This window comes from Dama dama, chromosome 12, assembly GCF_033118175.1.
Source record: "Dama dama isolate Ldn47 chromosome 12, ASM3311817v1, whole genome shotgun sequence".
Lineage (NCBI taxonomy): Eukaryota > Metazoa > Chordata > Mammalia > Artiodactyla > Cervidae > Dama > Dama dama.
Window position 1 is genome coordinate 37,889,894 of NC_083692.1, and position 23,267 is coordinate 37,913,160.

The window sequence follows — 23,267 nt, forward strand, 5'->3', positions numbered from 1 at the left end:
TCTGTGGTGACCTAAGTGGGAAGGAAATCCAAAACAGAGGATATGATTCACTTTGCTGTACAGTAGAAACAACATTATAAAGCAGCTATACTCCAATAAAAATTTTTAAAAATTACAGCGCTGTTCTTGAGAAGTCTGAATTTACAGTCTTTGTTCTTCAAAGATAGTAGAAAGCAATAGGATTAAGAGAAAGAAGAAAACAGGGTTTAATTGATGACTTCCCCATCTCAGGATCTTTTCTCAGGATAGTTTCCTGGTTCTTTTTAGGTTGTTCCAGCCTAGAAGCTGGAAACAGACAGCAGAGGTCAGTAAGAGACTATGGACTCCAGAAGTCACTCATAGTGTCTGCAAAGCTATAAAGAGGGCGATGAGATTTTACCAAACCCAACACCGTGGCAAACTAGCCTGACGGTCCCATCATTGTCTAACTTAGTCTAATTTCCTATTGGTCCTTTCCACCTATCAGGGACTCGCATCTGCGGCTTCCTTTGGCGCATGCGCATCACCTGCTTCCGGCCGCGGTGTGCCGGTCTTTCCGGCCCGGTGGAAGTCCTACCTTATTTTCCTGGGTTTTGCGTCTTTCGTGAGAAATGGCTCCGGACTCGGGTTCCTTTCCGGAAGGACCTCCCTTAAAGCTGCTACCCGTAGATGCTAGGGATCGAGGCACCCAGCGCTGTCGTTTGGGCCCTACCGCCCTCCGCGCCTTAGGCGCCCACCTGGGCTCGGCGGTGAAGATCTCGCTACCTGACGGTGGCTCCTGCCTCTGCACCGCCTGGCCGCGGCGGGATGGAGCGGACGGCTTTGTGCAGCTGGACCCGCTGTGCACGAGCCCGGGGACGGCAGTGGGTGCGCCGGGGTTTCGGGGGATTATTAACCTGAACCGATTCCGCTTAGTGCCCTGCCCGCCACTTCGGCGCCTAGCGGTGTGGCCGGAGTTGAGGGAGCAAGCGGGTGCGTCCGGTGCCCAGAGTACAGCCGCGGTGCTGGAGGCGGTGCAGGAGCTGCTGAGGAACCGTCCAGTCTCTCAGGGCCACGTGGTGGCCGCTCCACCAGGCGCTCCGGGTCCAGTGGCCGCCCTGCACATCGTTAGCGGAGCGCCCAGCCCGAATCCGGCCGGGCTGGTCACCCCTCGCACCCACATCAGTCTGAGCGAGGTGCCTCGGTCGGAAGAGGAGCCGCAGTCCGAGGTGACCCTGGGGGGGCTTTCGGAGGCGGCCGACTCGCTGCGGGAGCTCCTTCGCCTGCCGCTCCGCTACCCGCGCGCCTTGGCCTCTCTAGGGCTAGAAGTGCCACGCGGGGTGCTCTTGGCCGGCCCCCCGGGAGTGGGCAAGACCCAGCTAGTGCGGGCAGTGGCCCGGGAGACGGGCGCGGAGCTGCTGGCGGTGAGCGCCCCCGCGCTACAGGGCTCCCGGCCCGGGGAGACGGAGGAAAATGTGCGGCGGATCTTCCAGCGCGCCCGGGAGCTAGCCAGCCGCTGTCCCACCCTCCTCTTCCTGGACGAGGTGGACGCCCTGTGTCCCCGGCGGGGCGGCCCACACCAAGCCCCCGAGAGCCGCGTGGTGGCCCAGGTGTTGACGCTGCTGGACGGCATCGCTGAGGACCGCGAGGTGGTGGTTGTGGGATCCACCAACCGGCCGGATGCTCTAGACCCAGCGCTACGCAGACCTGGGAGGTTCGACCGAGAGGTAAATGCTCAGCCAGTGAGCGCGTTACCCCTGAACCTGGCCTTATGTGCCCCTGGTTGGTTGCCCCGAGGCGTTTCCCCCTTAACTTTGGAAGTCGGGGAGACTGGAGTGGGGCTTTTTTTTTTAAAGAACCCGTTCTCTGGTCTACAAATGATCTGCGAGCCAGGACCCTTTCCCTCGCAGAGTCAAATTGCTCTGAGAAGCCAGGGGGCCGTTTGGGATTGTTGTGCAGGCCCTGAGGATGAATACTGTTACCAGTAGTGTTAGTTGTTAAGGACTACTACAAGCTATTAAATGGCAACCCACTCCAGTATTCTTGCCTGGAGAATCCCATGGACCAAGGAGCCTGGTATGTTATAGTCCATGGGGTCACAAAGAGTCAGACATAACTAACACACAAGCTATTAAACTCTTAGGATTTGGAATGAGAATCTAAAGTAGAAAGATAGCCTCAAGAAACAAATGTGTTGAAATAAGAAAGAAGGCAGGGAGGAACTAAATCAAAGCAGACGTTAACTCTTCTATCTAGATTTATTCATTCCTTGTCTGAATACCAGCAACCTGTACCACAGTTGCTCTCTTAGTTGCCAGGAAGATTGAATATTCAAAATATTCAGATATTCAAGTATTATTTTATAAACTTCAGCCCTAAATTGATTCTTGATTTCTGTTAGATAGTTTGAATAGTGGTTGTGATGTTTGAACTTTGTGGTAGGATTGTAAAGAGACAGCTGATAATTGCAGACTTTAGCATAATCTGTTTAGAACTTGAGTGGATTTCTTCCTCACACCATCTAATACTTGCCTGCTGAATAAGATCCATAAGGGCAGGGACGTAGACTTTCTCATTTACTGGCTCCCAGAATGTGGTAGGTTCTCAAAAATAACAAAATAAAAACTTTCTGACGTTGTTGTTGTTCAGTCACTAAGTCATGTCTGACTCTTTGCGACCGCATGGACTGCAGCACACCAGACTTCCCTGTCCTTCACTATCTTCTGGAGTTTGCTCAAACTCATGTCCGTTGAGTCAGTGATGCTAAGTAATCATCTCATCCTCTCTTAACTCCCTTCTCCTTTTGCCTCCAGTCTTCCCCAGCAGCAGGTTCTTTTCTAATGAGTTGGCTGTTTGTATCAGGTGGCCAAATTATTGGAGCTTCAGCGTCAGCATCAGTCCTTCCAGTGAATATTCAGGGTTGATTTCATTTAGAATTGACTGGTTTGATCTCCTTGCAGTCCAGAGGACTGACTCTCAAGGGTCTTCTTCAGCACCACAGTTCAAAATCATCAATTCTTAGGCACTCAGCCTTCTTCATATGGTCCACCTCTCACATCTGTACATGACTACTGGAAAAACCATAGCTTTGACTATATAGACCTTTGTCGACAAAGTGATATCTCTGCTTTCTCATTTGCTGTTTAGATTTTTGTCATAGCTTTCTTTCCAAGGAGCAAGCATCCTTTAATTTTGTGGCTGCAGTCACTGTCTGCAGTGATTTTGGAGCCCAAGAAAATAAAATCTGTCATCATTTCCACTTTTTCCCCTTCTATTTGCCATGAAGTGATGGGGCCGGATGCCATAATCTTAGTTTTTTGAATGTTGAGTTTCAAGCCAGCTTTTTCACTCTTGAAAATAAGGATTTTCTCATATTCAGAATCTAAGATATGTACTTAAGAGTACCTAGTAATAGTTCCAGATTTGTTCGCTAAATTATTTTACATGTTTGTGAAGATAAAAAAATATTTTTAAGCTGTAAATGTTTTCTTTTCTTGCTTCGCACATAGGTTGTCATTGGAACTCCCACTCTTAAACAAAGAAAGGCAATTCTACAAGTGATTACTTCAAAGATGCCTGTCTCTGGTCAAGTTGATTTGAACCTCCTTGCAGAAATGACAGTTGGCTATGTTGGCGCAGACCTGACTGCACTCTGTAGGGAGGCTGCCATGCAGGCTCTGCTTCATAGTGAGAAGGTAAGAAGTATTGGTTTATGACCTGCATTAACCCTCTTATTAATGTAACAAGTTAATTTGGGGACTTAAAAAAGTGGTAAGTACCTTTTCTTGAAACCTTTGATACCTTAGACATCTGTTTCTTTTTTTTTTACATCTGTTTCTTTTTTTTTTTTTTTTTCATTTATTTTTTATTAGTTGGAGGCTAATTACTTTACAATATTGTAGTGGTTTTTGTCATACATTGACATGAATTAGCCATGGATTTACATGTATTCCCCATCCCGATCCCCCCTCCCACCTCCCTCTCTACCCAATCCCTCTGGGTCTTCCCAGTGCACCAGGCCCGAGCACTTGTCTCATGCATCCATCCTGGGCTGGTGATCTGTTTCACCGTAGATAATATACATGTTTCAATGCTGTTCTCTCGAAACATCCCACCCTCGCCTTCTCCCACAGAGTCCAAAAGTCTGTTCTGTACATCTGTAGACATCTGTTTCTTATATGTATTTTTACATCTGAATTCCATATATAAATAGTGTATGACTGAAAGTGGGGACAGAGAGCTGACTTCTCTAGGTCGGCCGAGGGACTGTTCCTGTTCTCCCATACTAACTCTTTAGTGCTAAAGCCCAGAGCAATAAGGAAAAAGACACTATACCCCCAGAAGAATCAAACATGTGTCTTTAAAATTTTCATTTTATTTTGAATCTACTTCAGACTTAGAGAAAAGTTGCAAAAATAGTACAAAGAATTTTTGCATTTTCTTCACCCAGATTCTTCAAATGTAACATTTTATCACCTTTGCTTTATCATACTCTCTTCATGTGTATGGTTGTTTATATATATATATACTCATATTCTCAAGTGCAGCCAAGATGCCCACATAACTTTGAAAATTTGAGTGTTTATTTCCTAATATCAGACTAACCAATAGTACAATAATCAAGATGAAGAAATTAATACCAACTTTCACTTAATCTATATAGACCTTATCCAAATCGCACCATTTGTCCCATTAATTTTCTTTGTAGCAAAAATTTTAAAAGGAAAAAAGAAAAAAAAATTTTTTTGATCCAGTATTACACATTGCATTTGTTAGTTGTCATGGTTTTCTTAATTTTTAATCTAGAAACTTCTTCAGTCTTTCTTTTATGACTTTAATTATTTTTAAGAGTACAGTTCAGTTGTTCTGTAGGATATTCCTCAGTGTAGGTTTGACTGATATTTTCTCATGATGTGGTTCAGGTTTTGCATTTTTGGCAGAAATATTCCAGAAATGATACTGTGTTCTCATTGCATCTGTTAGGTAGAAATGATATATCTTTGTCCTGTTACTGGTTTGATATCTTGGATAAGGTGGTTATTTCTGAGATTTCTCCATTATTAAGATACTGTTTTCCCCTTTTTTATCAATACTCATCTTGTAGGGAAAAGAACCTATTCTTACTCTGGAGAAGTTTAGGTGTCTGGAATTTTACTTAAATTCATCTTTGACATTTAAATCCTTAATTCATGACTGCCTTTTGAAAAAAATAGTTGGGATATTAACTTAAATGTAGTAGTTTTCAACAATATAGATTGGAAAATCTGTTCACTTTGTATGTAATAAGTCATCCTGAGTCCCTAAACTCCTCCAGAAAAAATTAATTTCATTGTGCTAGAGATTCTGTTGTAACACTTAAAATTGTCCTTTGATCTTAGATACTTTTTAACCCCTAATTTTGAGGGCTTTTTTTTTTTTTTAAACCGTAAAAGGATGATTTATCTTAGATTTTGAAAACATTTTTACCTAATTAATTTCTATCCTTCCTCATCTTCTTTTCCTTTATTTTTACTCTTACACTGAAGGTAGGGAAGGAATTATGTGAACTTTAAGTCCTCATCTTTGGGGTTTAGAACCAAAAGTGCTTAAAGATTTAATGACAAGTCCCATGTGTGAAGATGTGAGAATATATGCCTCTTGAAAGGAGGACAGGAGTACAGGATGTGGGAACAGAGGTTTACATTTAGAATTCCCTCTGCTTTGAAGTTCTAGGTTTGGCCTAAAGCACGTTGGCTTAGGTGGACCAGCCCACTGCAGTTGTCCTAGGGTGGAGCCCACTGCTGCTTCAGGAGGGCCTGCCCAGGCGTAGTTACCACAGGTGATGGCTGAGTCCATAAACAACCAGGGAAAGTGGGAAAAAGAAAGGCAAAAAGGAAGAGTGGACAGAGGCGTCTGGGCACGTACTGGTTGCATCTGTTTCTTTTTCCCTCTCCAGGCAGCTGAGGGGCTGTTGCTGCCTCTGTCTATCACAGGGCAGATGAGGACACTTTAGAGTTTGTTCAGCTTTTTGTCAAGTATGTCTATTAAAGTATTGGAAATACAGTTTAACACATAAACATATACACATGGAGGGGAAATGATTTTATCTGCCTGAAAGGTTTATGAAAATCAAGTGAATAATACACACACTAATGATCTAGAAGTGTAAATGGGATTTTCAAATGTTAGTTGGTGTTCACTTAAAGTATATTAGTATTCATTTACCCAATATCTGATACTGTTAGCTAGAAAAAAAAATATTCTATTAAAAAAATTATTTAATAACATTCTTTGTGAGAAATTAAACAAGATAAAAATTATCTGAAATCTCATCTGCCAGAGATTATAATTATTAACATATTTAGCAACACTGTTAAGAATAGCTCTGTATATACATATTCACTTATTTAATCTTACATAAATGGGATAAAATAGTTTGTTATTGAAAATGGGAATTTTGGGACAACTAAATATTCAGAATTTGATGTAAGGGTAAGTACTTAAATATAATACATATATTACAAATAGAAATATGAATTTTTAATAGCCAAAAAGAAGATAATTTACTGATTTGACAGTTTTAGAATGGCAAAACAATACTATTTTTAAAAAAGATGACAAGTTCAAAAGCAAAACAAACAATACTATAAGCAAAGGCAAGGACATGAGACAGACTGGGAAAAATACTTTCCCTTGGTATAACAAAGCAATAAGACCAATCCAAGAGAAAATATGTAGTAACATATGAACTGATGAACTGATAGTTGACAGTGAAAGGATTACAAATGACTAATAAACATGAAAAGTCCTCAACTTTCTTTAAAGATTAGTCTTTTTTGATTCTTTCTCTTTTTTAAAAACTTATATTGAAATAATTAAAACTTCAGGGGAAAAATTTTAAAAATTAAAACTTCAAGGAGTGTTGAAGGTAGAGAACTGCTAATTTCCTTTATCCAAGCTGACAGGTTTTTAGCATTTTGCCATATTAGCTTTATCTTCCTCTCTTTTCTCTCCTCTCTTTGTCTCTCTTTATATATACAGTTGATTTTTGAGCAACATGGGTTTGAACTGCGCCAGTTCACTTTACATAGATACTTCTTGATAGTAAATCCTACAAGTAGTGCACGGTCCGGGATTGGCTGAATCCACACGGATGCGGGGAACAACAGATTTGTTGGGCTACCTCTACTTAAATGAGGATTAACCTCCATGTTGTTCAAGAGTCAACTGTATACATATACACATTGTTTTTTTTTTTCTGAATCATTTGAAAATGGGTTGCATGCGTTTTAACCCATTTTCCCTTAATATTTTAGTGTCCATTTCCTATGAACGAGTATGTATAATCTCATTATATTCAGGAAATTTAACACTGATCAAAATGTTGTCAGATCTACAGTCCCTATTCTGATTTTGCTGGCTGTTTGAATTTTTGTAGCACCCTTTTCCTTCAGTGTAGGATTTAGTCCAGGATAATGTATTATGTTTAGTTTTTGGTTTTCTTTAATTTTGAACATTTCCATAGCACTTTCTTGGTGTGTGTGCGAAATTTTGACACTGACATTTTTAAAGATTTAAAGTCAGTGATTTTACAGAGCATCTATCAGTTTGGGTTTGTCTGTTTCCTCCTAGTTAGATTCAGGTTACGCATGCCCATTGGGAACACTGCATTAAATGTGAGTGTGTCCACCTGCTCCTCACTGGGGGTGCCCCTCGTGGATGACTGGTGCGATCAACTAGTCAAGCGTTGGTCCAGTTTATCTGCTATAGAGCTGTTATTTTTCCCTTTGCAACTAATAAGAAATCTGTGAGGAGCCCCTCTGAGAAAATGCAAGTATCCTGTTCCCCGTCAGACTTTCTCTCCCCTAGATTGGCATCCACTGATGACTCTTGCCTCAAATAGCCATTACTGTAATGGTTGAAACATTTATTTTCTAATTCCATTATTCCTTTTACCTCACTCTTGATTGAAGAAATTTAATTAACACAACAGTAAACACCATGTCTTCTGTCACAATGGCAGAAATTTAACGTTTGGTCATGTCCAGTGTTAGGTGTGGGGAAAATAGCTTCATATTATTGGTACAGCTCAGAGCACATTTTAATAGTAGCTATGAAAATTGTAAGTGTGCATACTCTTAAGCACAGTAATTCTATTTTGAGGCAAGTATTATATAAAATACTTGAACACGTGTACAAAGACATTCAGTTGCAGCTTTGTGTTTAGCACCAAAAGACTGGAAAACCTCTGTTCAACAGAAGGATGTCATTAAAATACTCATGCAATATTATGCAGTTGTCTGAAAGAATGAGGTATTACTGTATTCGTGGACATGAAAAGATTCTTGAGAGATGAAAAAGTACAAATTAATGTGTATAGTATGGTCCCATTTGTGTGTCTCTTTGAAAGGATATATGTATGTCATAAACATACTGGAAGAATACACAGACTGTTGACATTCTCTGGGGATGAAGATTGGTGGGAGTTGAGGGGGAGACATTTAGTTTTTTCATACCATGTGTTATAAATTTCTTTATAGTGATAACAAAATAGATGTATAAATTCAAATAAGGATCACAATAAAAAAGTAATCATGTTTGTGTACCACAAAAAAGGCCCACCTGATTTTTGGTTTGATTTCGCTTTTGGGGTGGATTACTTCAGAACCAGGACAATCCGACGATTGATGAAACAGACTTCCTTGAAGCTTTTAAAAAGATCCAACCCTCATCACTTCGAAGTGTCATTGGACTGACAGACATCAAACCTGTTGGCTGGGAGCAGATTGGTGGCCTTGAAGATGTAAAACTGAAGTTAAAGCAGGTGAGATAGAGTATCTGCTTAAGCCAGTAGAATATGATGGTCTAAGTGTAATGCATTTGTGCTGTAAACAAGTGGGACTGAAACTTACGGCGGCCTTCACTAATGCGAACCTAACATCGGGATCTGCTGATCGCCTTTCAGTCCTTGTTTAACTGGACTCTACAGACATCAAGTGCCATTTTTCATACTTTCTTTCTTCACCTTTTTGTTTAGTTTTTGCTCTAAAGAGTTTCTAATTTAGATGAAGGATCAGTAAACTCTTTCTGTGGAGGACCAGAAAGTAAATAATTTAGGTTTATCTGTTGCAGTCATTCAACTCTGCTATCACAGCACAAAAGCAGTCATATGTAATAAGTATTTATGTTCTGATGAAATTTTATTTATAGAGAGTGAAGTCATATAATTTTCACATCACAGAATATTCTTTTTTTTTTTTTTTAACATTTAAACATGTAAAACAGATTCTTGGTTCATAGACTGTACAAATACAAATTTTTCATTCATGGGTCTGAATTTACCCCAGGACTGGTAAAAACACAAAATTATAATTAACAGTCACTTTGGCCTGAGTAGTTACTTGATACTGATTAGCACAGTGGCTGTTAAGGGCCACAGCTCACTGGATTTTCTTGCCTGCATTGCAGTTCCAGAAATTAATTTTGCCAATTCCCCTTTGGGTGATCCTCCCATAAGAAAGTAGGTTTCTCAAATCAAGCACACACAAGACTAATTTATAAGTATCCATTATAATTTATTTATCTTAACTAGGAGCTGTATCTACAGTGAACCCTGGAATCCTTGTATCCATGGGTAGGCACATTTTGTTTTGCTAAGTCACTAAGTTGTGTCTGACTCTTTGTGACCCCACGGATTGAAGCACACCAGGCTCCTGTGTCCTCCACCATCTCCCAGAGTTTGCTCAAATTCATGCCCATTGAATCGATGTTCCTATCTAACCACCTCATCCTCTGTTGCCCCCTTCTCTTCCTGCCCGCCCTCTTTCCCAGCATCAGGGTCTTCTAGTGAGTCAGCTCTTTGCATCAGGTGGCCAAAGTCTTGGAGCTTCAGCTTCAGCAACAGTCCTTCCAGTGAATATTCAGGGTTGATTTCCTTTAGGATTGACTGGTTTGATCTTCTTGCAGTCCAAGGGTCTCTGAAGAGTCTTCTCCAGCACCACAATTTGAAAGCACCTGTTTTTTGGCACTCAGCTTTCTTTATGGTCCAACTGTCACATCTGTACACAACTGTTGGAAAAACCACAGCTTTGACTATACAGACATTTGTCAGCTGAGAGATATCTCTGCTTTTTAATAGACATCTAAGTTTGTCATAGCTTGCCTTTCCAGGAGCAAGCATTTTTTAACTCACGGCCACAGTCATTGCCCACGGTGATTTTGGAAGCCCAGGAAAAGAAAATCTGTCACTGTTTCCACTTTTTCCCTTCCTATTTGCCATGAAGTGATGGGGCCAGATGCCATGATCTTAGTTTTTTGAATGTTGAGTTCTAAACCAGCTTTTTCACTCTCCTCTTTCACCTTCATCAAGAGGCTCTTTAGTTCCTCTTCACTTTCTGCCTTTAGAGTGGTATCGTCTGCATATCTGAGGTTGTTGATATTTCTCCCAGTAATCTTTATACATATTTATGTGTGTGTGTGTGTGTGTGTGTGTGTATCATATATATCTGTATATATGTATGTATGTATGTATGTATTTGACTGTGTTGGGTCCTAGTTGCATCATACAGGACCTTCCATCTTCATTGTGGCATGTAGGATCTAGTTCCCTGACCATGGATTGAACCCAGGGCCCCTGCCTTGGGAGCGTGGAGTCTTAACCACTGAACCGTCAGGGGCAGCCCTCTCCTGGTGGTCTTGATTCCATCTTGTGCTTCATCCAGCCTGGCATTTTACATGATGTACTCTGCATAGAAGTTAAATAAGCAGGGTGACAATATATAGTCTTGTACACCTTTCTCAATTTTGAACCAGTCCGTTGTTCCATGTCCAGTTATAATTGTTGCTTCTTGACCTGTATACAGATTTCTCAGGAGGCAGGTTAGGTGGTCTGGTATTCCCATCTCTTTCAGAATTTTCCACAGTTTGTTGTGATCCACACAATGAAAGGCTTTAGCATAGTCAATGAAGCAGAAGTAGATGTTCTCCTAGAATTCCTTTGCTTCCTCCGTGATCCAACAACTTTTGGCAATTTGATCTCTGATTTCTTCTGCCTCTTTGAAATCAAGTTTGTAAATCTAGTTTTCAGTTCACTTCAGCCAGTTGAAGTCTAGGTTGAAGGATTTTGAGCATAACCTTGCAAGTATGTGAAATGATGCAATTGTATGATAATTTGAATGTTCTTTGGCATTGCCCTTCTTTGGGATTGGAATGAAAATTGACCTTTTCCAGTCTTGTGGCCACTGCTGTCTTTCAAATTTGCTGACATATTGAGTGCAGCATTTTAACAGCATCATCTTTTAGGGCTTGAAATAGCTCAGCTGGAATTCGTCACTGCCACTAGCTTTGTTCATAGCAATGCTTCGTAAGGCCCACTTGACTTCATACTCCAGGATGTCCAGCTCTAGATGAATGACCACACCATCCTGGTTATCTGGTTCATTAAGACTTTTTTGTACAGTTCTTCTGTGTATTCTTGCCATCTCTTCTGCTTCTGTTAGGTCCTTAACCATTTCTATCCTTTATCATGCACATCCTTACATGAAATTTTCCCTTGATATCTCCTGTTTTCTTAAAGCACATTTAAATATGCTCTAATTTTCTTATATGTTCTCATTGAATCTTCACAAAATAGCCATACTTTGCTGTGAGACACAGTCTTCCTTTAGCTCTGAGATGTTAGGCTTTCCTACCTTTTTGAGCACTCCTCTCCCTTACTTTAAATGCTCATTCTTCAGTCTCTGAAGAGTCCTCTTTTTGCATTTTCTAAGTGAGTCCTTCATCTCTCATCTCCTGAAGCGTGTCCCAGGCTTCAGCTGTCTCCTGAAAGCAGCTAACTCATAAATCTTTTGACCATCAAAACTACTTAACTCCCTGCCTACTAAATAACTTCCAGGGATCTCGGATTCAGCGTGGCATGTCCAGAGTTCAGCTTGTCAATTCCATCTTTACATCTGGATTCCCTCTCCCAGTGAAGACAGCCAGTTACCCCATCCCCTAAGTCAGAGACCTGTCTTCTAAATGCATGTCATGTTGTATGTCACATAACTTCCCCTCTGGACCTCGCCTCTGCATAAAATACACTTACATTTTATGTTTCAAGTCCATCCCTTCCACATGGTCTCTGCTGCCTGTGACATACCCAGCCTTATTATTTCTGTAGTCTGAGTCATCACACTCATTGACCACTTCCCTCTGGTTTCATTTCCTTCTAGTTCATTCTCCATACTGCTTCCTCATTGTTGACTAAACAGTCAAGGCCCAGTGTGATCTGACTCCTACTTCCATTTCAGCTCCATCACTCCTTGCCTCCCACGTCCTCCGCTCTGTTCTGCTTACCGCTGGGAGATGAACTGGATGGTTTGATGTGTCTCTGTATATATTTGTTCCTTGTCCACGGAATGCCCTACTCTGGCCTGGTTGTTAGTTTTTAAGCCTATCTTCCCAACTACAATAGGAGTTTCTAGCACAGGGATCTTGTCTGTCTTTTTTTGTAGAGGCAATGTATCAGTAGTTAAGAACTCATGCTCTTGACCTACACTGTCTGGGATTAGTCTAGTTTTGCTACCTCACTCTCAATAAAGTAATAAGGCCTAGGCAAGTTACTTCACTTTTTAAGCCTGAGTTTCTGCATCTCTGAAATTATGATGATAACAAAACCATCTACCTCAGAGGTACTGAGGATTTATTTATGATTCAGCTAACATTTAATGAGTGCCTACTTTGTGAAGGTGTCATTCCAGGTGATGGGGATTTAGAGGTGAACTTTGCCTACATTCTGGCAAGAGCAGAATGACAAACTCAACATGGGAATACAGTAATTTTCAGATAGCAAATGAGTGAGTGCTCCAAAAATAAAAAATGGATAGTAGCATAGAGTGCCTAGGAGGAAGGTCTGTTTTAACTACAGTGGTTAGGGAAGACCTCTCCAAGGAAATGACTGTTGAGTGGAGACCTGAGTGATGCAGAATAGCACACAAAGATTATAAGGGAGTGTTTAAGCAGAAAGACTAGCAAGTAAAGGCCCTGAGATGGGAACAAACTGGGGTGTTTGGGTGATGGGTTATGTTAGGCCTTGTAAGCAGTGATAAGTTAGGAATTTGGATTTGAATATTGTAATTCTGACAAGTCATTGAAAGATTTTAAGCAGGAAGTGATGTGACCTCACTTACATCATAAGCTCACTGGGTGCTGTGTGGAGAGTGGACCCCATATCCAGCTCATAGCAGGTAGCTGAAGATTGTTGAATGAATTTATTGAATTTTTTTTTTCACAGTATACTGAAACAACTGTTTCCTTTTGTGTCCTGTCTCTTTTTGTGTTCTTTTAGAGCATTGAATGGCCTCTGAAATTCCCTCGGGAATTTGTTAGGATGGGCCTGACACAACCAAAGGGAGTTCTTCTATATGGGCCCCCTGGGTGTGCCAAAACCACGCTGGTGAGGGCCCTGGCTACGAGCTGTCATTGCTCTTTCGTTTCAGTGAGTGGAGCTGATCTTTTCTCACCTTTTGTTGGAGATTCAGAGAAAATCCTGTCTCAGGTTGGTTGGTTTATTTTCCCTCATGTAGTTAAGTTTACTTTTGAATTTTTGTTTCTTGCCTTAAGGATAAACCTTATTACTTTTTTTTAATGTAACTGGCTATTTTTCCTGTTAACGTTATACCTGTTTGTGTATAGAAAACTTAGACAATATAGAAAAGTATAAATAGGAAATCCTCCATAATCTCTCTACTTACTGTTAACATTTGGGTGAATTTTCTTTGTCGTTTTGTTTCCTTGGGCGGGAATATGTATTATATATATAATATCCACTCGTTTTATATATGTATATCCATTCATTATAGATACGTATATATACCTATCCACTCATTGGAGAAGGAAATGGCTACCCACTCCAGTGCTCTTGCCTGGAGAATCCCAGGGACGGTGGAGCCTGGTGGGCTGCTGTCTCTGGGGTCACATAGAGTCGGACACGACTGAAGCGACTTAGCAGCAGCAGCCCCATCCACTCATTATATATATGTACTATCCACTCATTTTATATGTATATATATATATCCATTCACATATATATACATATGCATACATATATATCTTTATTGTGATTTAACTTAGTGTTACACTTTTAAAATTCGGTAATATTAAGTATTTTTTTGAAAATAAGATTTTTAACCCCTGTATAATACTCTGTTCTTTATTTTATTTATTCATTCCCCAGTTCTTAGACATTTAGAATCTTTCTTTTTATATTTTAAAAATTATAAATAGTAGTGCAGAAAACATTCATTCATATGAGTAAGGCATGATGTATAGCCTTTTAATATTTCCACTTTTGAACAAAAGGTATTTCGACAAGCAAGAGCAAATACACCAGCAATTGTGTTTTTGGATGAAATTGATTCAATCTTGGGCTCTCGATCAATCAGCAGAACAGAATGTAATGTTCAAGATCGTGTTCTTTCTGTTCTCCTAAATGAATTAGATGGTGTTGGATTGAAGACTATAGAGAGAAGAGGAAGTAAATCAGATCAACATGGTAAATGCAAGCAGCTGGAAAAAAATGAAGAGGTATTTACTAGCCAGGATACACCAAAAGTCCAGGCCAAACAGACTGCATCTATACTCTTTCCCTATGCTGGATTCATCTCATAGAATTCTATAATTTCAGTTTATTAGGATTTTTACAGAGCTGATAAAATTGTGATTTAGCTGGGAAGATGAGGCAAATTTTATAATAAAGTATTTTAGGTATGTATGAATGTGAATTTTTTCCTAAGATTAGAAATGTAACTACATATTGCTAGTGGAGAAGGGAGTGTCTTAATTTCTGTATCCTGTGAAACTGGTGTTTTATGTGAAATGGAAGAAAACAGACTATTCTTTCCAATAGTCAGTAATTAAAAATTTCCAGTTTTGTTGAGGTTTCCTTGGTTCTGATGAAGTTAAACTGACCTTTGGAAATCCTGTTCCTTCCTAAACTTTTATTTTTCTGGTTGTTTCTTAAATTGTTCCATAGAAATTGTTCCATAGAAAGAGAATCTTTATAGCTCCTTAGAGACATAGGCCACTAGAATTTGAAGGGACCCATGAGGTGTTCTAATCAGTTCTCATAAAGCAGGAATTCCTTCTATAGCCTCTGACAGGTGTTTACCCAGCCTCTGTTAAAATATTTGCAGATACAGGGACCTCATTGCTTTGAGAGATCACATTATAGAAAAACTGCTCTGAAAATTAAGTTCAACAATTCTGAATGCTTAGCATGTGTAAGGCCTTGCTATAGCAGCTCTTAGATATTTTTTAAAAAATCTTCATCTTGGATTTATATACATGCAACTTATATTGGTTGTCATATTTTTGCCTCTGTAAAGAAAAAAAAAAGAGAGAGGTAAAATAAATCTCCCTCTTCAAGAACATGATAGCCAAGACTTTTCATAGGTATACTATGTTGCTAGTCAGATACTTCAGTCTTTTCAAGTCATGCATTTAAGTTGTAATCATTGGCTGGGATTCAGATGCATTCAGGTCAGCAGATAGATGTTCTCTGCTGTGGTGTAGAGCATTTTTCATCAGTTCTCACATTGAGAGATGCCCCACTGGGGTTGATCACTCCCTTCACCGTGTGCACAAAGTAGCTCTTCGATTAATAATTTGTTTCTAGGGTGCCTTGATATTGAGAAGGTGGTCTGGATAGGAAATGTAAGCATTCTAGAATGAAGAAAACAGTATTCTCCTATTTAAAAACAAATGGACCTGCTGATTTGTAATTTTTAAAAAATACATTTACTAATTAACAACTTATTGATATTACTTTGTGTTGTATATTTTCCCTCAGCTAGAGTTTCAAGAAATTTTCAATAGCAACGTCATGGTTGTTGCAGCAACAAATAGACCTGATGTGTTAGATGATGCCTTGTTACGGCCTGGAAGACTAGATAAGATTATTTATATTCCACCTCCAGATGAAAAGGTAATCACTGTGCTCATTTACTCTGTGTGAGCATTCCTAATAACACATCAGTGTCTGAGCTCTAAGAAGATGGCAGAGTTGAGTTCCTGACTGGATGTCGGTATACATGGTGTGTGTCCTATATTGGATTCTGTGCTTTTCCTTACCTGATGGCCCATCATATATCATCATTTTCATCTGCTTTTGCTGGGTACTCTGGCCCTGTTTTCAGAGAAACATAAGCCTAAAAAATGGTAGTAATTTCAGCTTTGTGGAAGACTCAAAATACTGAGTTTAAGAGTCTCCTCAAAATTATTTTACAGCTAGAGTGGAAGAATCCTAAAGCGTTAAAGAGTTCTTGAGATTATCTGGGTGAGCATCCTTATTTTATACAGTGGAGAAATCTGAGCTTAAGAGATCATATAATGTATCCACAGCCAAAGAATCAGTAAACCCTTTGTCCTTCACAACCAGAGCCACTGGCAGTGAGTGGTGAAAGACACAGAAATTGCATTTTTTATTTATTAGATTTTGAAGGGATGAAAAAAATTTTTTAATCTATTTTACTTTTTAAAAATTATAAAAATATTAAAGTTTATCTTGATGTCACATTTACTTTCTTACCTCTTGAGAAAAACTGATTCTTATTTTTTAATTCTTAAATATATATACTTTCTCTGTAATATAGAAAATTCTGTATGTTTTATTATAACATTGTGTCAAACATTAAGCTTCTAAACATATTATGTTTTATTTTATTCCAGGGAAGGCTTTCTATTCTGAAAGTCTGTACCAAAAACATGCCAATGGGGCCTGATGTTTCCTTAGAAAAGGTAGCAGCAGAAACCTGTTTTTTCTCTGGAGCTGATCTTGGAAACCTCTGCAAAGAAGTAAGTTAATTAGTGAAGAAAATTTACACATTTCTGCACTTATTCAGATCTTCATTCACTTGGCAGTATTTACTGAAAGGGAGGCACAATGGGAGGTGAAACAAGCCGCTCTGGTCCCTTACCTTCTCTTCAGGGCTTACGGGTTTATGGGGCAGGGGGTGGTACCGAGAGGTGATACTGAATTTAAAAATGTAGTGAGTCGGGGAAGTTTAGGGTGCTAGGAAGAATACCAGTCCAGACTTGAAAATAAGAGAGGGCTTTCTGAGAGAAGGTGTGTGTACATTGCAAGTGGAAGGATGATTAGGGAGTTAGCCAGTCCGTGGGAGAGAAGGGGAGTGTTTGAGGCACCGGGAATAAAACGTCCAGGTGATCAGAGGTGAGGGGATGATATTGTTGAAGAGGTGGCCAGTGGCCGGCTCCCACAGGTCCCTGTAAGGCACTCTAAGGCATTTAAACTTTATCTTGAGGGCAGAAAAAAGGTCAGCCATTGTAGGTTTTTCCTTTCCAAAAACTTGTGAAAATATAACATCAGAAAAATGCACAGATCAGAAGGATACAGCCCACTGAATTAACATAAAGTGAACACACTTGTGTAACTACCACGTGGGTCAAGAAAGAATGTCATCAGCATGCTAGAAGTTTTCCGTGGGCCTTCCTACTCTATCACTAAAGAACCACTCTCCTGATTTCTAGCACTGGGGAGATGACTTTTGCTGCTTTTGCACTTTATATTAATGGAACCATATGGTATCCTTTTCTGTCTGCTTCTTTAACTCAAGATTATGTCTGTGAAGTTCTTCCGTGGTTTTGTGTGTAACAGTGAAAGTGTTAATTGTTCAGTCATGTCTGACTCTTTACGATCCCATGGACTGGAGCCTGCCAGGCTTCTCTGTCCTTGGAATTCTCTAGGCAAGAATACTGGAGTGGGTTATTCTTTTCTCCAGGGGATTTTCCTGACCCAGGGATTGAGCCCTGGTCTCCTGCATCGCAGGCAGATTTTTTATCATTTGAGCCACCAGGGAAGCCTAGTATAACTGGTTTGTTCATTTTCCATTTCTTTATGATCAGTACTGTGTCCTGTTTAAAAACTCCTACTCTGAGATCAGGAACCCAGTCGCTCATCTTTTTTCTTTTTTTTTTTTAATTTTATATTGGAGTATAGTTGATCTCATCTATACTCCAATATAGTTGTTCTGCACGCTGCTCCACCCCTCCTCCCCCACATTTAAGCCTAAAATGTAATGTAGAAGGAAAGATGGTTCACTGAGAAGACTTAATCACTTTAACTTTTTAGCTTAATGTTTTTATTGCCACGAATATTGAACTTCTGTGAAGTGAGACTGAGATTTTGATGTTGAGATTTTAAAGTATAACCATATATCATAAAACAACAGTGAAGCGTATTTATTATTTCCTATTGTTTGTCTTTTATAGGCCGCCTTGCTGGCTCTGCAAGAAAATGGACTGGAAGCGACCACAGTGAAACAAGAGCACTTTCTAGAATCACTTAAGACTATAAAACCGTCCTTAAGTCATAAGGATTTGACTTTATATAAAAACTTATTTCAGAAAAAAGAATTTTCTATCTTAGAAGATATTTAAAAGTTATTTTACATACCTGCTCAAGGCTTAATTGAAATGTGAATATGCACTATAATTTGTAACTTACTTTGTGTGTATTATTTCTTATAAATAAACAAACTTGTGCCTGATAGGCTAAGATTTCATACAGAAAAGTTAAAAGAATAAGACAGTCTTATGTACTTTTAACTCAGATTCACCAATTGTTTTTTTTTAATTTATTTATTTGGCTGTGCCAGGTCTTAGTTGTGGCATGTGGAATCTAGTTCCCTGACCAGGAACTGAACCTGGGGAGCTTGGATTCTTAACCACTGGGCCACTGGAAGTTCCTCTAGATTCACCATTTTTTAACGTTTTGCCACATTTGTCTCCCTCTCTCCCTCTTTCTCCTCCCCTCCACAGTATTTTTTATAAACTATTTAAAAGTAGATTTTACACATCACACATCTTTATCCCTTTAATACTTCATTGTACATCTCTTATAAATGAGGTTATTTTCTTATATGACCACAGTGCAGTTATCAGATTCAAGAAATTTAACACTGATATAACATTTTAATCTACTGACAATAAATTTCATCCATTGTTCCAATAGTGATTATTTTTCCATTAGAAGATTTAGTCTAGGATCACACATTCCACTTAGTTGTCGTGTCTCTTTAGCCTTTCTGCCTCTTAATCTGAAACAGTTCCTCAGCCTTTCTGAGTGACCTTGACACTTGTGAAGAGTACAGACTATTGTATAGAATAGTCAGCTCCTGCCGTGTGTGAGTCTTATGTACATCATGATGGATTCATGTCGTGCAGCAGTATATGTGCTGTCATGTCCTCAGATCGCAGATGGAGGCACGTGATATCTGCACATTATTGGTGATGTTAATTTTGACCACTTGTTTCTGATATTGTCCCCATCTCCACAGTATAGCTATTAGTTTTCCTTTTGTAATTCTGAGTATTTTTTAAGGAGCTAGCTTGTATGTAAGCTCTTATTTTCCTTTATTAAAAAGGTAATAATGAATGGAAAAATAAAATAAAAAGGTAATAATGCTAGAAAATACAGATGAACGTGAAGAAGACACTTGGGTGTTTAACTTTCTAGTCCCTTATACATATACAGATGTGTACAGGACTTTTTAAAACCAAAAGGCATGGTACTATGTAGCTCTTGTTTTTTTTCTCATGTGACAGTATCTGCTAAGTATCTTACTGAGACACCCACAAGGTGTCACAGAGAACAAGAGTGTGAGTGAAGGAGTCAGACGTGGCATGGATAGGGCAGCTGGGAGCTGGGACCTCAGACAAATCATGCAGTGAATTAAGCACCAGACGAGCTTCAAAAGAAGTGTCTGTACAGTCAGAGCATGGTGCATGAACTATACGAAGTCGTAAATGTGAAGCAGTTGTTGGAAAAGTTTCCTATTTCTGACTGGAGGCAGAATTATTCCTAAGCAATTAAGGAGCAATTACTTTTGATTATTACTAAGCAATTGAGCAATTAAGAAAAAGGCCTGTCTTATTTATAGGTATAAAATGTAATTCATGGAGGAGGAAATGGCAACCCACTCCGGTATTCTTGCCTGGAGAATTCCATGGACGGAGGAGCCTGGAGGGCTACAGTCCAGGGGGGGGTCACAAAAGAGTCAGAAATGACTTAGCAACTAAACACCACACACTCAATCCAGTTATTGGGAAACATTTAAGTGTCTTTGGAATAACTTGAGTACATGAATTGACTTTCTTAACCATAAATTTTTTTAAATTTAAATACAAGAAGATCAAACCAATCCTAAAGGAAATCAATACTGAATATTCATTGGGAGGATTGAAGCTGAAGCTCAAATACTTCGGCCACCTGATGCAAAGAGCTGACTACATTGGAAGAGGCCCTGATGGTGGAAAAGATTGAAGGCAGGAGGAGAAGGGGGCGATACAGGATGAAATGGTTGGATGGCATCACTGACTCAATGGACATGAGTTTGAGCAAACTCTGGGAGATAGTAAAGGACAGGGAAGGACAGGAACAGGGAAGCCTGGTGTGCTGCAGTCCATGGGGTCACAAAGAGTCGGACATGACTTAGCAACTGAACAACAAAATGCAGGTCAAAGGTTTCTGATGAAAATTTAACATCCAAATCAAAATGCGCCATAAATAAAAATGTACACTGGAATTCAGACTCAGCATGAAACAAACTGTTAAGCGGTTTATTAATTTGTCATTGATTACATGTTGATGTCACTGTTTTGATATGTTAGGATAGATAAAGTAGATTACTTAAAAAATTAAAATTATTCTAACAAAGTGACATGCTTTAGAGTAGTAGGGAAAATACCTAGAAACTTTATTAGAATTCTAATTATTTTTGTTCATGTTGTGTCAGTTGATTTTGTACGACAAGGCAGCTATTAGGCCTTTGCCATCTCTAGGTCTAAGGCCCTCTAGCCTGAACCCCTTAACTCTTCTAGCTGTGGGCCCTTTGTTTTTTCCTAGAGGAAGTTTCCAGTGGTCAGCCTAGAAATTTAGTACACACACTTTGGTTAGAAGCTTGAGTTTTGCTTTGAAATTGTCTTTTTATAACTTCTCAACAGAATTTCTGGAAGCTTCAAAATTCTTGAAGACAAAAAAATCCATGTTTTTTCTCTCACTGATATAAATGATGAAGTCAGATTAAGGAGTTCTTTGACTCAGTTTCAGTGTGATTGAAGGTTTGCTCTGGGAAACTTCCAAAAGCTGTGTTCTTAATTGGTGAGAAAACACTTCTGCTTCTAAGTACCTGGGAAGTGTAAACAGTTCAGTTCAGTCACTCAGTTGTGTCCAACTGTTTGCAACCTCATGGACTGCAGCATGCCAGGCTTCCCTGTCCAAGGTCAAATCCCAGAATTTATTCAAACTCATGTCCATTGAGTCGGTGATGCCATCCAACCATCTCATCCTCTGTCATCCCCTTCTCCTGCCTTCAATCTTTCCCAGCATCAGGATCTTTTCTAATGTGCCAGTTCTTTGCATCAGGTGGCCAGAGTATTGGGGTTTCAGCTTCAGCATCAGTCTTTCCAATGAACACCCAGGACTGATCTCCTTTAGGATGGACTGGATGGATCTCCTTGCAGTCCAAGGGACTCTCAAGAGTCTTCGCCAACACCACAGTTCAAAAGCATCAATTCTTTGGCAACTTTCTTTATAGTCCAACTCTCATATCCATACATGACTCCTAGAAAAACCATAGCCTTGACTAGACGGACCTTTGTTGGCAAAGTAATGTCTCTGCTTTTTAATATGCTGTCTAGGTTGGTCATAACTTTCCTTCCAAGGAGTAAGCATCTTTTAATTTCATGGCTGCATTCACCATCTGCAGTGATTTTGGAGCCCCCAAAACTAAAGTCACTGTTTCCACCATTTCCCCATCTATTTGCCATGAAGTGATGGGACCAGATGCCATGATCGTAGTTTTCTGATTGTTGAGCGTTAAGCCAGCTCTTTCACTCTCCTCTTTCACTTTTATCAAGAGGCTCTTTAGTTCTTCACTTTCTGCCATAAGGGTGGTGTCATCTGCATATCTGAGGTTATTGATATTTCTGCCAGCAATCTTGATTCCAGCTTGTGTTTCCTCCAGCCCAGCGTTTCTCATGATGTACTCTGCATATCAGTTAAATAAGCAGGGTGACAATATACAGTCTTGACGTACTCCTTTCCCTATCTGGAACCAGTCTGTTGTTCCATGTCCAGTTCTAACTGTTGATTCCTGACCTGCATACAGATTTCTCAGGAGGCAGGTCAGGTGGTCTGGTATTCCCATTTCTTTAAGAATCTTCCAGAGTTTTTTGTGGACCACACAGTCAAAGTCTTTGGCATAGTCAATAAAGCAGAAGTAGATGTTTTTCTGGAATTCTCTTGCTTTTTCAGTGATCCAATGGCATGTTGGCAATTTGATCTCTGGTTCCTCTGCCTTTTCTAAATCCAGCTTGAACATCTGGAAGTTCACGGTTCATGGACAGTTGAAGCCTGGCTTGGAGAATTTTGAACATTACTTTATTAGTGTGTGAGATAAGTGCAATTGTGCAGTAGTTTGAGCATTCTTTGGCATTGCCTTTCTTTGAGGTTGGAATGAAAACTGACCTTTTCCAGACCTGTGGCCACTGCTGAGTTTTCCAAATTTGCTGGCATATTGAGTGCATCACTTTCACAGCATCATCTTTTAGGACTTGAAATAGAGTTCAACTGGAATTCCATCACCTCCACTAGCTTTGTTTTTAGTGATGCTTCCTAAGGCCCACTTCGCATTCCAAGATGTCTGGCTCTAGGTGAGTGACCATCGTGATTATCTGGGTCGTGAAGATCTTTTTTGTATAGTTCTTCTGTGTATTCTTGCCACCTCTCCTTAATATCTTCTGCTTCTGTTAGGCCCATACCATTTCTGTCCTGTATTGTACCCATCTTTGCATGAAATGTTCCCTTGGTATCTAATTTCCTTGAAGAGATCTCTAGTCTGTGCCATTCTATTTTTTTCCTTTGTTTCTTGAACGGTGTTACATTAAACTCAAACTCCTTTCTGAGTCACATTACAGCATTAAACAGTACGTACAGATGTGAGAGTTGGACCATAAAGAAGGCTGAGCACCAAAGTACTGATGCTTTTGAATTGTGATGCTGGAGAAGACACCTGAGATTCCCTTGGACAACAAGGAGATCAAATCAGTCAATCCTAAAGGAAATCAATCCTGAATATTCATTGGAAGGACTGATGCTGAAGCTGAAACTCCAATCTTTTGGCCACCCAATGCAGAGAGCTGACTCTTTAGAAAAGACCTTGGTGCTGGGAAAGATTGAGGGCAGAGGAGAAGGGGGCAAAAGAGGATGAGATAGTTGGATGGCTTCATTGACTCAGTAGACTGGAGTTTGAGCAATCTCCTGGAGATGGTGA

General features: G+C 39.8%; 1 protein-coding gene across 4 annotated transcripts; it reads left to right on the top strand.

The window, feature by feature from the left end:
• The first annotated feature begins 528 nt into the window (after positions 1-528).
• AFG2B (AFG2 AAA ATPase homolog B) lies at positions 529-18,482 on the top strand. Of its 4 annotated transcripts, none has more exons than XM_061157058.1 (8): positions 529-1,685; positions 3,468-3,653; positions 8,603-8,761; positions 13,265-13,474; positions 14,278-14,502; positions 15,767-15,901; positions 16,645-16,770; positions 18,205-18,482. In XM_061157058.1, the coding sequence occupies exons 1-8, from the start codon at positions 591-593 to the stop codon at positions 18,370-18,372; spliced, it is 2,304 nt and encodes a 767-aa protein (XP_061013041.1). In that variant the 5' UTR covers positions 529-590; the 3' UTR covers positions 18,373-18,482. The 4 variants fall into 4 exon arrangements, 3 of the variants coding, with proteins under 3 accessions (XP_061013041.1, XP_061013042.1, XP_061013043.1); XM_061157059.1 differs by having other exon boundaries at positions 14,278-14,470; positions 15,771-15,901; XR_009695106.1 differs by lacking the exon at positions 18,205-18,482 and having other exon boundaries at positions 14,278-14,470.
• Positions 18,483-23,267: the final 4,785 nt, after the last annotated feature.